Source organism: Rhinatrema bivittatum, chromosome 6, assembly GCF_901001135.1.
Source record: "Rhinatrema bivittatum chromosome 6, aRhiBiv1.1, whole genome shotgun sequence".
Taxonomy (NCBI): Eukaryota; Metazoa; Chordata; class Amphibia; order Gymnophiona; family Rhinatrematidae; genus Rhinatrema; species Rhinatrema bivittatum.
Window position 1 is genome coordinate 13,463,594 of NC_042620.1, and position 16,138 is coordinate 13,479,731.

A 16,138-nucleotide genomic window follows, 5' to 3' on the forward strand; every position below is an offset into this window, starting at 1 on the left:
GGGCTTGGTTTTTTAGCAATTCGCTTTCTTTCTTGGCTTTTTTTTTTTTTTTTCCAGCTCGTGTTTTTTTGGGCTTGATGGGCAGCTGTTCTTGGCACCTCTGATTGGCTGCTGCTGCTGCGACTTCAGGTGTCAGTATGGGGATTGTGACTGCAGCGTTTAGCCATCTCCTTGTGGACAACAGGAGGAGAAGAGCCGGGGCTGCAGAAAGTTATCCTCTCTCTATGTTTCCCTTGGGCCTGTCCTATTAATAGGACAAAACAAAAGTAAGAAACTAAATTGTAACCCCCTTATGTACAACCCTAATATCATGATGAGTCTCTGGGAGGGGGAACCAGGCAGCCTGGAATCTGCCTAAATGGCTCACTGGTAATTATCAACCATCCTGCAGAATTTGGAAAAAAAAAAACCCAAAACATTGTGCACATTTTGATACATTTAGAGTTGTTGAGAATTTTTTCAGAGGAGAGGGGAAAGGGCTTAGCTTCTCTCCCGTCCTGTAGGAGTGGGATATTTTTGTAGCTCGAAGCCCGTGCACCGTGATGGACCTGGAAGTGTTGTTGCTGCTGGCAATGCAGAAAAGCAAATTAAAACTGAAGGTCAGCAGCAGGTAATTTGCATATGATGTCTATGTACATCGCTAACACGAATTAATCATCCTTTCTAAAACGGCGCCCACGTAGGAATCCTTAACGGGATAGCCTTTAAATTGCATCTCCCGAAAACCCTGGCTGGAGCCCCGGACTGAACTTGTCCGGAATCAGCTCCTTCCGAGCCCGACGGGGCCCTCTCTCCGCTGGCCCCGATTCCTTCCATGCTAACACGACGCGGCCCCGTACCGGAGGCTCAGGAACAAAATAAGCCTGGGAGCGAGCTGCAAGGTGGTGGAACGGCTCACAGATTGGCTGAGGGGAAAGAGTGGCAAACGGATCGTCCTGTGAAGAGAGACGGAGGGATAACTGGAGTTCTTTAAGGATCCATTCTGGGACTGGTTCTGTGCCAGGGCTTGGGGGAGCGATACTGGGCCGGGAGAACGTTGCAAGTGCGTCCTGGAAGGAGACGCCAGGGGGGATCTGCTGTCCTAACTTCCTGCCAGCCAGGGATACGCTGACGCGAATGAGTGAAAATAAATCTCGTGACAGTACAGAGGATGAAGAGGTGCCTGCTCCTGTCATCTACCGTCAGACCTCTCTTTTAGTTAAGGGTGGGAGGTACGAGAATATTGTCCCTACATTACGCTCACAAAAGTATTCTGGAAAGCGGTTTTCTGTCAATACTTTCTGATAAAAGCACTTTAAGTCTCGCATGTCTGGGGCTTTGTTTTTTTTCGGCAAAGCGCACTTGTTCTTTCAGAAGGACCTGGCAACGCCGGTTAGGGCCCAGAAGGGTTAGAGAGGGCCCGGGGAGCAGGCAGGAACCAGATGGACGCCAAGACCCTGCTATGCTTAATGTTGGATTGCTACCAGCACCGAACGGGGAGCTTCTCACTGCAAATAAACGTGCACATGAGGAAAGAGGCAGGGTTAGCACAGGGGCACAAACACTAACTACGCGCTACTTTCCTGACCACTATCCTCCTCCCCTGAAGACCCTTCCTTATTTCTCGGCCGTCAACAATCCTTCCATATTATCGCCCCTACCCCCCATATTTATTTTGAATGCTGTTAGCAATGAAAATGATGTTGCAGGAGTCTCCTGTGATACATTTGTGCCTCCTGGACCAAGAAAATCAAGGCATTTACATTTCGGGCCTCCCTGCACCAGTCTTATCACTGCCCTGGAGATCCTGGATCTAAATCAAAGCCAGGCCAAAGCAAGCTGCTGCTATTTATACAGATATATATAGTCCAGTTCTGCCCGAGCTTGCAGACACTCTCCACCAAATCCTGCTCCCCGGGACCTCTCCAATCCCTGTAAGAACATCTCCCAACAAGGGGGAATGTCCAGCTCCCTTAACCTTGAAAAGTGGCCCAACCAACCCTCACCCCCTTAAACCCATTCCATGAAAGCTTTTAGCTCCAGCTCAGCAGCAGTGTCCCCTGTCACCACCCCCCTTCCTCCCCCAGAATCACAGGGTCTGCACCTCGGCGACCCAAGAACGTCTTCCTGAGAAAAGCAAAAAAAAAAATTGACTTTCAGCCCCCAAACCGGTTCAGCAACAAAAGAGAAGCTGCAGCACGAGAAACCTTGCCTATTGGCTTGTGGTCACTTGGAGCAGCCGCAGTGCAATCTCTAACCAATACGATATCGTCAGAGCTGAAGCGGCCGTCTCCTGAGGGGAAGCGGAGCCTGAGGAATTTCGGCAGAGGCGCTCACCCCTCCTATGGCGGTGCACTGACACTGAGAAGGAGCCGGGCAGGCTCCGTAGGGGGTTTTTTTATTTGCTATTCCCGTCTCCCAAAGGATTTTGGCAGCTTCCTTGCAATTCCCGGCTCTCGATTTTCGGAAGGGCTTGGACAAAGTCCCTCCCGAGAAGGAGACAGCCCCGGAGGGTAATCCTCGTGCTGGTTAGGTGCTCTTCTTAACGCCTCATCCTGCACCTTGGGTTTCCACAGCGAACTCAAAACTTTCGCCCGGGGACGATCTGCGAGGTGGCACCAACAGTCCCTGACGCACGAGGAGGAGGCGGCTGAGTCCTGATGCAGTTTCCCGTGTTTCTCGTGGGGCCGGGGGAATCCAACGAGACCGTGCGCCAGGAGGTGGTGTGGCTGTACCGCCCACCTTTGTGCTAGAGACTGAAGGCCTTACTCAACCCCGCGTCCCGTAGCTCCTCCATCTTCCAGGCGCAGAACTGAATCGCCCGTGGGGGACCCGTCCTGCCCCAGCATGGACGGTTCTGAGGTGCCCTAGTCTGGGCCCAGGTGGCAGGTGGGGTAGGTAAATCTGTGCTGGGCCTGGAACCCGCTGGTGGAGGCCTTCTTGGATCCGGGCTTTCCCGTCCTATTATTTCACTTTTGAAATGCGCCAAAAAATACAAGAGTGACAGGGGATCCCGTCCACGCAGTAGGCCGAAGAGGAAAAAAAAAAGAGGGAGGGACTCTCGAAGCAGCAGCCGGGGGTGGGAACTCCCACGCGTGCGCAAACGTTTCTGAGCTCTGAACGCTGGGTCTCTCTCATCGCCGTCAGGTGATCTGGTTATGGCTGATTTCATCTTCCTTGTCGATGGAGAAATATCCAATCTCCTACAAGCGTACATAAGTTCGTTTTCACAAATTAGCCGAGAGGTACAGGAAAGTCAGTTTTCTTCTTGGATGGCCAAGTCTGTCAGCTACTGCTCATTCGTCCAACAGACGGGGAGAGGCCTCATAAATCTCTCTCAGGGCCTGGTTTACTAAAGCTTTTTTTTCCATCTGTGTCTATGGGAAAAAGGCTTAGTAAACGAGTCCTTTAGTGAGGTAAGGGACTGACACAGGACAGGACATACAGTTCAAACAGCAGCAGAGCAAAGTAGTGTACATTTTCTCTCTTACGCTGCTCATCTGAGTCTCTCTCTGCTACAGGTCCAGCTTGCCTCCGTTCCCGGGAAACGTGTAATCTTACACTGTAGTGTGGCACGTTGTAGACGGCTGCAGGACGCCGCGTTGCTCGTGTTTTTCCTCTCTCAGTACGTTTCAGGGCCGTGATGGAACGCGCTCGCCCCTGAGCACGCGTGAGAAGCGGATAACGCGCTTGCACGCCGGGAACAAGACGCTGAACACCCCCCCCCCCGGGCTGCCTCGCCACAGGGCACGTTCAGTGCGGGCCTGCAGCCTAGGAATGCACCTTCAGACCCTGGAGCTGTGCTCACCCTGAGACGGGGGCAGGGGGTGTGTATAAACTCTCTCATCTTCTCCCCGCCCCAGCCTCTCTCTCTCTCTCCCCCCTCCCCACTTCCAGGGATGACCTCCAGCACTCGCCCATTTCACCCAGACCTGACTCTAGCACTCTTTCCCCCTCCCTCCCCCCATAAATCCTCTGCTCCCCTCACACACTGCCTATTGACAAGGGACTGGGGGGACAGGAGGGGAGGGGGTGAGGCTGGGGCAAAGCAGAAAACACCTGCCCTGTTCCCTTCTTCTGTCCCTCATTGCTCTTCCCCTGCAGGGGGGAGGGGCCCAGCGAGGTCCTGACCCTGCCCAAAGCCTTTTACTGTTTCCCTGGAGAGCTGCAAATTTATGCAAATTCTCAGCTCTGCTAATGAGGCAGCCCAAGGTATCCCAAAAAATCAGGGCTTTTGGAAAACAGCCAGAAAGAAAAGGTTTCTTTCCCATTCTCACAGTGCTGCACACTTCAGTGTTTCTTGTGCTTTCTGAACACTTCTCAGTGTGCGAGGCTGGGACTGGGGCAAGCAGGGAGATAGGTCAGGGGGGGTCACCACACTGCCCTGCTGAGAGCCCTGGGCGCCGTTTTCTCCAGTGACTGCCCGGGTTGTGAGGAGGGGAGCAGGTCCTGTGCTCCCCTCACCACCTCTCACAGGGGCTGGGGGTTCTCCACAACAAAATTCACAGTACCGTTCCGTTCAGTTTCCGAAACTGAAACGCAGCAAACACGTGCAGCTGTCAGAGAGGAAACATCTGGGCCACAAAAAAATACAAGAGCACTGAAAGGCGCCCGGGCCAACGGTGACTAGCTAGCTCCAGGTCATCAGGGTCAGCATCTTGGGGATTACAGTCCCGTGTCCTCAAGACAGGACTTCAAATCCCAGCATGCTCTGCGCCCGCCTGACCCTAGTGTGACCTGCAGCTAGAAGGACCCCCATGGAGAATTTCACAGAAAGTTACGAAAGGACGAAGCGTCTCCTAAGCGCTGCGGCTGAAACAGTGGTGCCCGTCTTTGAGAAAACAGAAGTCCGGGGAGGTTGTAAGACCTTCTAAAGGACCGAAAGATAAAAAAAAGCTCTTAGGGCCCGAGCTTCCCAGGCCTGACATCCAAAGATGCCTGCGCCGTCTCTGAACGGCTCCCCCTCCTCACGGGTCTTTAGAAGGTCTCACAACCGGCCCAGACCGCAGCAAAGTGTAGGAAGGCCGCAGTCCTGCAGGATAGGCCAGGCTCTCCGGGACAAGTTACGTGCCGGCGGCGCGTGACGTATCGCTTCACTCCAAGCACATCACTTCTCCTCCTCCTCCTCCTCCTCCCTGGCCGGCGCGGAGGTTGCACCAGGACTATCAGCATCCCTGCACCCCCTGTGCCTCTTCCTTTCTGCTGGGACCTCTTGTGTTGCCGCTGGTCAGAAGGTGGCGTGGATCCTGCGACGCCTGTGGGTCACTTCCCTCTACCTCACGGTTCTCACCCCCCCACTGGGTATCCGCACGCACAGTGATTTCTGTTCTCCAGTGTCCTCCCCTCCGTGCAAGCCCCTGGGGAAGCGGGCGAGGCGGAAGCCGCTATCTCCCCTTGAAGAGGTCCTTCCTCCGCCGCACCTCCTCCAGCACGCGGGCCCGGAAACGGTTCCAGTCCTCCTCACTGCCCTGCTGCAGGCCCAGGGCCTCGTGGAGGTCCTGGCAGTGGGTACGGAGGAAGGGGTTGTACTCCTTCTCTTCCCCAAGGGTGGAGGGACACTGCAGGAACAAGAGAAGATGTTGAGCTTCCAACAGAACGGGAGCGGTTAGTCTTGCCCCTGATGAAACCCTGCAGGGCTTGTTATGACCCCAGGTCTGCACTAAGGCAGCCGGAGCTAAACACAACTCAGCCAATAGCTCTCTGCCAGCTACTAAAGAAGAAACAAATCTCATCCTGCCATCACCTAACCTACAAATCTGCTGACAGCTAAAGACCTCAGGACCCATTCATTTGCACATTATCCCAGGCTTTACCCCTCACTCCCCCACAGCTAAGGATCCTCTGTGCTTATCCCAGGCTTTACCTCTCACTCCCTCACAGCTAAGGATCCTCTGTGCTTATCCCAGGCTTTACCCCTCACTCCCTCACAGCTAAGGATCCTCTGTGCTTATCCCAGGCTTTACCTCTCACTCCCCCACAGCTAAGGATCCTCTGTGCTTATCCCAGGCTTTACCCCTCACTCCCCCACAGCTAAGGATCCTCTGTGCTTATCCCAGGCTTTACCCCTCACTCCCCCACAGCTAAGGATCCTCTGTGCTTATCCCCTCACTCCCCCACAGCTAAGGATCCTCTGTGCTTATCCCAGGCTTTACCCCTCACTCCCCCATAGCTAAGGATCCTCTGTGCTTATCCCCTCACTCCCCCACAGCTAAGGATCCTCTGTGCTTATCCCAGGCTTTACCTCTCACTCCCTCACAGCTAAGGATCCTCTGTGCTTATCCCAGGCTTTACCTCTCACTCCCCCACAGCTAAGGATCCTCTGTGCTTATCCCAGGCTTTACCCCTCACTCCCCCATAGCTAAGGATCCTCTGTGCTTATCCCCTCACTCCCCCACAGCTAAGGATCCTCTGTGCTTATCCCAGGCTTTACCCCTCACTCCCCCACAGCTAAGGATCCTCTGTGCTTATCCCAGGCTTTACCCCTCACTCCCTCACAGCTAAGGATCATCTGTGCTTATCCCAGGCTTTACCTCTCACTCCCTCACAGCTAAGGATCCTCTGTGCTTATCCCAGGCTTTACCTCTCACTCCCCCACAGCTAAGGATCCTCTGTGCTTATCCCAGGCTTTACCTCTCACTCCCCCATAGCTAAGGATCCTCTGTGCTTATCCCCTCACTCCCCCACAGCTAAGGATCCTCTGTGCTTATCCCAGGCTTTACCCCTCACTCCCCCACAGCTAAGGATCCTCTGTGCTTATCCCAGGCTTTACCCCTCACTCCCCCACAGCTAAGGATCCTCTGTGCTTATCCCAGGCTTTACCTCTCACTCCCCCACAACTGAGGATCCTCTGTGCTTATCCCAGGCTTTACCCCTCACTCCCCCACAGCTAAGGATCCTCTGTGCTTATCCCAGGCTTTACCCCTCACTCCCCCACAGCTAAGGATCCTCTGTGCTTATCCCAGGCTTTACCCCTCACTCCCTCACAGCTAAGGATCCTCTGTGCTTATCCCAGACTTTACCTCTCACTCCCTCACAGCTAAGGATCCTCTGTGCTTATCCCAGGCTTTACCTCTCACTCCCCCACAGCTAAGGATCCTCTGTGCTTATCCCAGGCTTTACCCCTCACTCCCCCACAGCTAAGGATCCTCTGTGCTTATCCCAGGCTTTACCCCTCACTCCCTCACAGCTAAGGATCCTCTGTGCTTATCCCAGGCTTTACCTCTCACTCCCTCACAGCTAAGGATCCTCTGTGCTTATCCCAGGCTTTACCTCTCACTCCCCCACAGCTAAGGATCCTCTGTGCTTATCCCAGGCTTTACCCCTCACTCCCTCACAGCTAAGGATCCTCTGTGCTTATCCCAGGCTTTACCTCTCACTCCCTCACAGCTAAGGATCCTCTGTGCTTATCCCAGGCTTTACCTCTCACTCCCCCACAGCTAAGGATCCTCTGTGCTTATCCCAGGCTTTACCCCTCACTCCCTCACAGCTAAGGATCCTCTGTGCTTATCCCAGGCTTTACCTCTCACTCCCCCACAGCTAAGGATCCTCTGTGCTTATCCCAGGCTTTACCTCTCACTCCCCCACAGCTAAGGATCCTCTGTGCTTATCCCAGGCTTTACCTCTCACTCCCCCACAGCTAAGGATCCTCTGTGCTTATCCCAGGCTTTACCCCTCACTCCCCCACAGCTAAGGATCCTCTGTGCTTATCCCAGGCTTTACCCCTCACTCCCCCCACAGCTAAGGATCCTCTGTGCTTATCCCAGGCTTTACCCCTCACTCCCCCACAGCTAAGGATCCTCTGTGCTTATCCCAGGCTTTACCCCTCACTCCCTCACAGCTAAGGATCCTCTGTGGTTATCCCAGGCTTTACCCCTCACTCCCCCACAGCTAAGGATCCTCTGTGCTTATCCCAGGCTTTACCCCTCACTCCCTCACAGCTAAGGATCATCTGTGCTTATCCCAGGCTTTACCTCTCACTCCCTCACAGCTAAGGATCCTCTGTGCTTATCCCAGGCTTTACCTCTCACTCCCCCACAGCTAAGGATCCTCTGTGCTTATCCCAGGCTTTACCCCTCACTCCCTCACAGCTAAGGATCCTCTGTGCTTATCCCAGGCTTTACCTCTCACTCCCCCACAGCTAAGGATCCTCTGTGCTTATCCCAGGCTTTACCCCTCACTCCCTCACAGCTAAGGATCCTCTGTGCTTATCCCAGGCTTTACCCCTCACTCCCCCACAGCTAAGGATCCTCTGTGCTTATCCCAGGCTTTACCCCTCACTCCCTCACAGCTAAGGATCCTCTGTGCTTATCCCAGGCTTTACCCCTACTTCCCCCACAGCTAAGGATCCTCTGTGCTTATCCCAGGCTTTACCTCTCACTCCCTCACAGCTAAGGATCCTCTGTGCTTATCCCAGGCTTTACCCCTCACTCCCCCACAGCTAAGGATCCTCTGTGCTTATCCCAGGCTTTACCCTTCACACTCCCCCACAGCTAAGGATCCTCTGTGCTTATCCCAGGCTTTACCCCTCACTCCCCCTTAGCTAAGGATCCTCTGTGCTTATCCCAGGCTTTACCTCTCACTCCCTCACAGCTAAGGATCCTCTGTGCTTATCCCAGGCTTTACCCCTCACTCCCCCACAGCTAAGGATCCTCTGTGCTTATCCCAGGCTTTACCCCTCACTCCCCCATAGCTAAGGATCCTCTGTGCTTATCCCAGGCTTTACCCCTCACTCCCCCACAGCTAAGGATCCTCTGTGCTTATCCCAGGCTTTACCCCTCACTCCCCCACAGCTAAGGATCCTCTGTGCTTATCCCAGGCTTTACCTCTCACTCCCCCACAACTGAGGATCCTCTGTGCTTATCCCAGGCTTTACCTCTCACTCCCTCACAGCTAAGGATCCTCTGTGCTTATCCCAGGCTTTACCCCTCCCTCACAGCTAAGGATCCTCTGTGCTTATCCCAGGCTTTACCCCTCACTCCCTCACAGCTAAGGATCCTCTGTGCTTATCCCAGGCTTTACCCCTCCCTCACAGCTAAGGATCCTCTGTGCTTATCCCAGGCTTTACCCCTCACTCCCCCACAGCTAAGGATCCTCTGTGCTTATCCCAGGCTTTACCTCTCACTCCCCCACAGCTAAGGATCCTCTGTGCTTATCCCAGGCTTTACCTCTCACTCCCCCACAGCTAAGGATCCTCTGTGCTTATCCCAGGCTTTACCCCTCACTCCCTCACAGCTAAGGATCCTCTGTGCTTATCCCAGGCTTTACCCCTCACTCCCCCACAGCTAAGGATCCTCTGTGCTTATCCCAGGCTTCACCCCTCACTCCCCCACAGCTAAGGATCCTCTGTGCTTATCCCAGGCTTTACCCCTCACTCCCCCACAGCTAAGGATCCTCTGTGCTTATCCCAGGCTTTACCCCTCACTCCCCCACAGCTAAGGATCCTCTGTGCTTATCCCAGGCTTTACCTCTCACTCCCCCACAACTGAGGATCCTCTGTGCTTATCCCAGGCTTTACCTCTCACTCCCTCACAGCTAAGGATCCTCTGTGCTTATCCCAGGCTTTACCCCTCCCTCACAGCTAAGGATCCTCTGTGCTTATCCCAGGCTTTACCCCTCACTCCCCCACAGCTAAGGATCCTCTGTGCTTATCCCAGGCTTTACCCCTCCCTCACAGCTAAGGATCCTCTGTGCTTATCCCAGGCTTTACCCCTCACTCCCTCACAGCTAAGGATCCTCTGTGCTTATCCCAGGCTTTACCCCTCACTCCCCCACAGCTAAGGATCCTCTGTGCTTATCCCAGGCTTTACCCCTCCCTCACAGCTAAGGATCCTCTGTGCTTATCCCAGGCTTTACCTCTCACTCCCCCACAGCTAAGGATCCTCTGTGCTTATCCCAGGCTTTACCTCTCACTCCCCCACAGCTAAGGATCCTCTGTGCTTATCCCAGGCTTTACCTCTCACTCCCTCACAGCTAAGGATCCTCTGTGCTTATCCCAGGCTTTACCCCTCACTCCCTCACAGCTAAGGATCCTCTGTGCTTATCCCAGGCTTTACCCCTCACTCCCTCACAGCTAAGGATCCTCTGTGCTTATCCCAGGCTTTACCCCTCACTCCCTCACAGCTAAGGATCCTCTGTGCTTATCCCAGGCTTTACCTCTCACTCCCTCACAGCTAAGGATCCTCTGTGCTTATCCCAGGCTTTACCTCTCACTCCCCCCACAGCTAAGGATCCTCTGTGCTTATCCCAGGCTTTACCCCTCACTCCCTCACAGCTAAGGATCCTCTGTGCTTATCCCAGGCTTTACCCCTCACTCCCTCACAGCTAAGGATCCTCTGTGCTTATCCCAGGCTTTACCCCTCACTCCCCCACAGCTAAGGATCCTCTGTGCTTATCCCAGGCTTTACCCCTCACTCCCCCACAGCTAAGGATCCTCTGTGCTTATCCCAGGCTTTACCCCTCACTCCCCCACAGCTAAGGATCCTCTGTGCTTATCCCAGGCTTTACCTCTCACTCCCCCACAGCTAAGGATCCTCTGTGCTTATCCCAGGCTTTACCTCTCACTCCCTCACAGCTAAGGATCCTCTGTGCTTATCCCATGCTTTACCCCTCACTCCCCCACAGCTAAGGATCCTCTGTGCTTATCCCAGGCTTCACCCCTCACTCCCCCACAGCTAAGGATCCTCTGTGCTTATCCCAGGCTTTACCCCTCACTCCCCCACAGCTAAGGATCCTCTGTGCTTATCCCAGGCTTTACCCCTCCCTCACAGCTAAGGATCCTCTGTGCTTATCCCAGGCTTTACCCCTCACTCCCCCACAGCTAAGGATCCTCTGTGCTTATCCCAGGCTTTACCTCTCACTCCCCCACAGCTAAGGATCCTCTGTGCTTATCCCAGGCTTTACCCCTCACTCCCTCACAGCTAAGGATCCTCTGTGCTTATCCCAGGCTTTACCCCTCACTCCCCCACAGCTAAGGATCCTCTGTGCTTATCCCAGGCTTTACCCCTCCCTCACAGCTAAGGATCCTCTGTGCTTATCCCAGGCTTTACCCCTCACTCCCTCACAGCTAAGGATCCTCTGTGCTTATCCCAGGCTTTACCCCTCACTCCCTCACAGCTAAGGATCCTCTGTGCTTATCCCAGGCTTTACCCCTCACTCCCTCACAGCTAAGGATCCTCTGTGCTTATCCCAGGCTTTACCTCTCACTCCCCCACAGCTAAGGATCCTCTGTGCTTATCCCAGGCTTTACCTCTCACTCCCTCACAGCTAAGGATCCTCTGTGCTTATCCCAGGCTTTACCTCTCACTCCCCCACAGCTAAGGATCCTCTGTGCTTATCCCAGGCTTTACCCCTCACTCCCCCACAGCTAAGGATCCTCTGTGCTTATCCCAGGCTTTACCCCTCACTCCCCCACAGCTAAGGATCCTCTGTGCTTATCCCAGGCTTTACCCCTCACTCCCTCACAGCTAAGGATCCTCTGTGCTTATCCCAGGCTTTACCCCTCACTCCCCCCACAGCTAAGGATCCTCTGTGCTTATCCCAGGCTTTACCCCTCACTCCCCCACAGCTAAGGATCCTCTGTGCTTATCCCAGGCTTTACCTCTCACTCCCCCACAGCTAAGGATCCTCTGTGCTTATCCCAGGCTTTACCCCTCACTCCCCCACAGCTAAGGATCCTCTGTGCTTATCCCAGTCTTTACCCCTCACTCCCCCACAGCTAAGGATCCTCTGTGCTTATCCCAGGCTTTACCTCTCACTCCCCCACAGCTAAGGATCCTCTGTGCTTATCCCAGGCTTTACCTCTCACTCCCCCACAGCTAAGGATCCTCTGTGCTTATCCCAGGCTTTACCCCTCACTCCCTCACAGCTAAGGATCCTCTGTGCTTATCCCAGGCTTTACCCCTCACTCCCTCACAGCTAAGGATCCTCTGTGCTTATCCCAGGCTTTACCCCTCACTCCCCCACAGCTAAGGATCCTCTGTGCTTATCCCAGGCTTTACCTCTCACTCCCCCACAGCTAAGGATCCTCTGTGCTTATCCCAGGCTTTACCCCTCACTCCCTCACAGCTAAGGATCCTCTGTGCTTATCCCAGGCTTTACCCCTCACTCCCTCACAGCTAAGGATCCTCTGTGCTTATCCCAGGTATATTATATCCCATTGTCTGCACGTCACATCCTTCCAGGATCCCTCCTAACCTGTCCCTTTCTTTGCCGTGCTCATGTGGGACCCCCTGCTCTCTTCTCTTACCGTACACTTTTTCTGCAGTCGCTGCTGGAAGACCCACTGGAACTTCTTCTCCCGGGAGCTGTTTTCCGGCTCCACTATGGCAGCAAAGTTTAAATTATCCTCTGCGTACTCGTGCCCTGCGGGGGAAGACAGTGCAGAATGGTGAGCACGACAAGAAGGGACCCTGGGCTGGGAAATATGGAGGAGCTGCCTCTAGCCAGGCCCATGATTGTGACTAGCAGTATTCACAGAGGGGTCACGTGTGCAGAGTGCGGCATTCAGCGCAGGGCTTACTGAGGTAACACCGCTGCGCTTTCAGGGTAGATACAGGCACACATCCACTGACATTCTGATGCACGCATACAGAAACATGCAGGCCCCAGTACATGCTTACAGGTACACACATGCATGCACACAGGGACAGGCCCAGGGGCTCAGTGATGTGCACTGCCATGGAGAGTATCTGGATTTAATTCCCAGATCAGGCTTCTACGATCCAGGCCGAGTGAGGCCGGGAACACTGTGGCAGTAGCGCTCACAGCCCCTCTGTGAAGGGAGCATTTGGCATCCCTCAAGGGCGACACCTAGAGGCCAGACTTAGGGTTGATAGTAGCTGAGTTCTGGAGCGTTGCTGTGACTTGGGGGCCCCTGGATCACTGACTCTCACTGCGATGGCTGGGCTCGGTGAGGGGATGTACAACAGGGGTTGGGGAACCTCGCGTAGCTAATTACAGAGCAGTTCTGAGGAATACCCCACAGGATCAGAAGTACAGGACCGCCCGAGTACAATACACCTTGCACTATCCTGATTCCTCATTATTACCACGATGTCCCGTTACGAATCCCTTCGTATCTCTGTCGATACCTACAATCACCCCACGATGCAAACCTATGGAGAATGTTTTATAAATCTGATTGTAATCTGCCTTGAGACAATTGCTTGGAAAAGGCGGGATAGAAGATGTTTATAAAAAGGGAAGGTACAGGCTGCAGGGACGGCCGCACTGCTGAAGCTGCCACTGTGGCTGCTCCAGGCCTGCCCTCTCCAATTCTGGCTGCGAACAGGAAGAGCCGGCAGGGTGGAAGCTGTTTGCACACCAGACGCTGAGGTCTGCCTCCCTCCCGTGCGCGCTGCGTTGGACAAGGCCTGTGAGGAAGCCTGAAGATGACCTGGAGCAGTGCTGGGCACCCACCATCTCCTGGAGCACAGTCGGTCTGAGGAACTGACACTACCGGACAATGTGAAGTAGATTCAGTCTCAGCTAAGGGATTTTGGTTGTGTGTGTTTGTGCTTATTTCTTTTCATTTTCCCCTGAACAGCACTGGAGCATGCCCATGTCAGACTTCAGTTTTAACATATCCCCTGCAGCACCTCTTTCATACGTGGGCTCATTTTTACCTGTGACTTTTACTATTTTATGCTTTCTTGTTATATTCTCATTTCTTCTTGAAATTATACCATTGACAACTCTCATAATATCTTATACCTTTTTCAACTTTCTGTGCCTCTTCCTTTTTTGTCCCTTGATAATAATGTGCAGTGTTTTGTACCTCGCAATTCTTTGTGATGTGCATACAAACTGACATGCACGCAGACACATGTACACTGACGCGTGCAAGCATGCATGTAAACCCACAAGCACGCAGACACATGTACACCCGTGCATAAAAACTTTCATGCATAAAAACACACAGATGTGTACACGTATGCATATACACATGTACATACATGCAAACCTACCCACATGCGCACACACGTGTACATGTATGCAAACAAACCCACAAGCACAGACAGGAGTAAATGCATACATACAGATATATAGATGCATGCATAGAAATCCACAGACACAGACACGTACCTTCATGCATAGAAACCCACCTGCACAGACAGGTGTACACACATGCATACAAACCTATGCACACGGATATATATGCACATACAGATGCATGCATACAACCCCACACAGACATGTATACACATGCATAGAAACTCATATGCACATAGACATGTGTACATGCATGCAAACCCATATGCACAGACAGTTGTACACACATGATTACAAACCCCCATGCACAGACCCAGGTAGATGCATGCATATGGATAAATTCACACATAGATGCATGCATACAAATCCACATGCACAGACATGCACATATATGCAAACATTGATGGCTCTACCTCTGCTGTGATGTCATTCATGCAACGTAGTAATTCACTTAGAATTTGTTAAAATAAGCATGTAGTAAATATTTTTAAAATAAATATATGCACAGACACATGTAGACGCATGTATACAAACCCACATAGACGCAAGCATTGAGACCTATAGGTGCACAGGTATGTATAGGTGCATATCTCCTTTCCTTCTGATATGCACACAAATCCATACACACAGAGAGACATGTGGACATGCATACAGACTCATGAAGATGCTGGTGTACAAACCTATTAAGCCACAGACATATTCAAAAGCATGCATACAGATCCACATACACAAGTGTTGATGCATGTATACAAACCCAGACAGTGTAGATAAAACACAGAGTCTAACGTGTATTGTTATGTGCAGAAACATGCATACAGATCCCCATCTGCACTAATACATGTAGATACATGCAAAAAGGCTGACAATGTGCACAGACATATGTAGACCTACATATCTGGACACATATATATGTCTCAATTCCTTCATGTGCACAGACATGTGTAAACACATGTATACACACCCACATGTATACAGACTCACACACACAAAGATGTGCACACCTGGCCAGAGAAGGGTGTCATCTCCAAGTGCTACAACACCATCCAGTGAAGCCAACATAGTCTCAGCAGTGCCTTCAAACATCCTTCCTACAGAGGGACAAAAATCATGATGTTAATTTTTCAATAACCCTGCACGTCCATCAGAGGACAAGGAACGTACCAGTAACCTTCTGCTCTGGAATTCATTGCCAGCGGATGTGATGAAAGCTATTAGTGTAGCTGCGTTTAAAAAAGATTTGGACAAGTTCCTGGAGGGAAAGTCCATAAACCATTATTAAGGTAGGAGATGCAGAAATCCACATCTTATCCCTGGGATAAGCAGCTTGGACTCTCTCTAACCCTTGGGATCCTGCCAGGTACTTGTGACCTGGATTGACCACTGTTGAACACAGGATGCTGGGCCTGTTGGCCCCTAGATCTGACCCCGTATGGCATGTTCTTCTGTTCCAAGTTTCCAGTAACACCGCATGTTTATCACATGAGAAGAATATACCGGTAATCTTCCAATAACACTTTAAACCCAGCTAGAAATGTCTCCTGCACACAGGCTCCTCCCCGCACGCAAGCTATACATCAGTAACCCTTTAACCCACTACCCCTCGCATCACTCCCTAAACCTTCCCTCCAGCACAGGGCTCACCCGCGAGGTCTACCCACCACATCCCGACAGGAAGAGGAGGTCTCCAGAAAAGAGGCAGGCGGGGCCATCTCCAGACTTTGCATCCAGGACGTAGATGGTGTGCCCCACTGTATGGCCCGGCGTGAACAGTGCCTGGAAGTGCAAGTGTCCCACTGTGATTTCCTCCTTATCCGAGACTGGGCTGCAGCGAGAGGGACAAACAAAAAAAAAAAAAGGAGACAGGTCAGGCTCTGCAGGGAGCGATGCGGCAAGAGACACTGAAAGAGACAGGTACAGGGGCGGCTCGGCCCATCGAGGCTTCGGGCATGCCCAGTGGGCCGCTCTTACCCCATCACATTGTTGGTGTTGGTCGCAGCGGCCTCCAGCCTGCGGAGCCGCCGCGACCAATCACTAGGCCTCCGGTGCTTTTCCCACAGTAGCAGCCTCTTGCTACCTATAGTTTATAGTTTATTATTCTTTATATACCGAGATATCGGGGTTCCATCATATAGATTTACAATAAATAAACACAAAGAACAAAAGTGACACA

General features: G+C 52.6%; 1 protein-coding gene across 2 annotated transcripts in view; it reads right to left on the reverse strand.

Moving 5' to 3' along the window:
* Positions 1-16,138, reverse strand: part of PNKD (PNKD metallo-beta-lactamase domain containing) — a 114,305-nt gene continuing 98,167 nt past the window's right edge. For both annotated transcript variants that reach the window (XM_029605088.1, XM_029605089.1), the window contains exons 6-9: positions 15,627-15,790; positions 14,970-15,056; positions 12,224-12,339; positions 1-5,537 (exon numbers count right to left, since the gene is read on the reverse strand). In XM_029605088.1, coding sequence (XP_029460948.1) covers positions 5,364-5,537; positions 12,224-12,339; positions 14,970-15,056; positions 15,627-15,790 — 541 coding nt within the window. In that variant the 3' untranslated portion in view covers positions 1-5,363. The remainder of the gene's footprint in view (positions 5,538-12,223; positions 12,340-14,969; positions 15,057-15,626; positions 15,791-16,138) is intronic.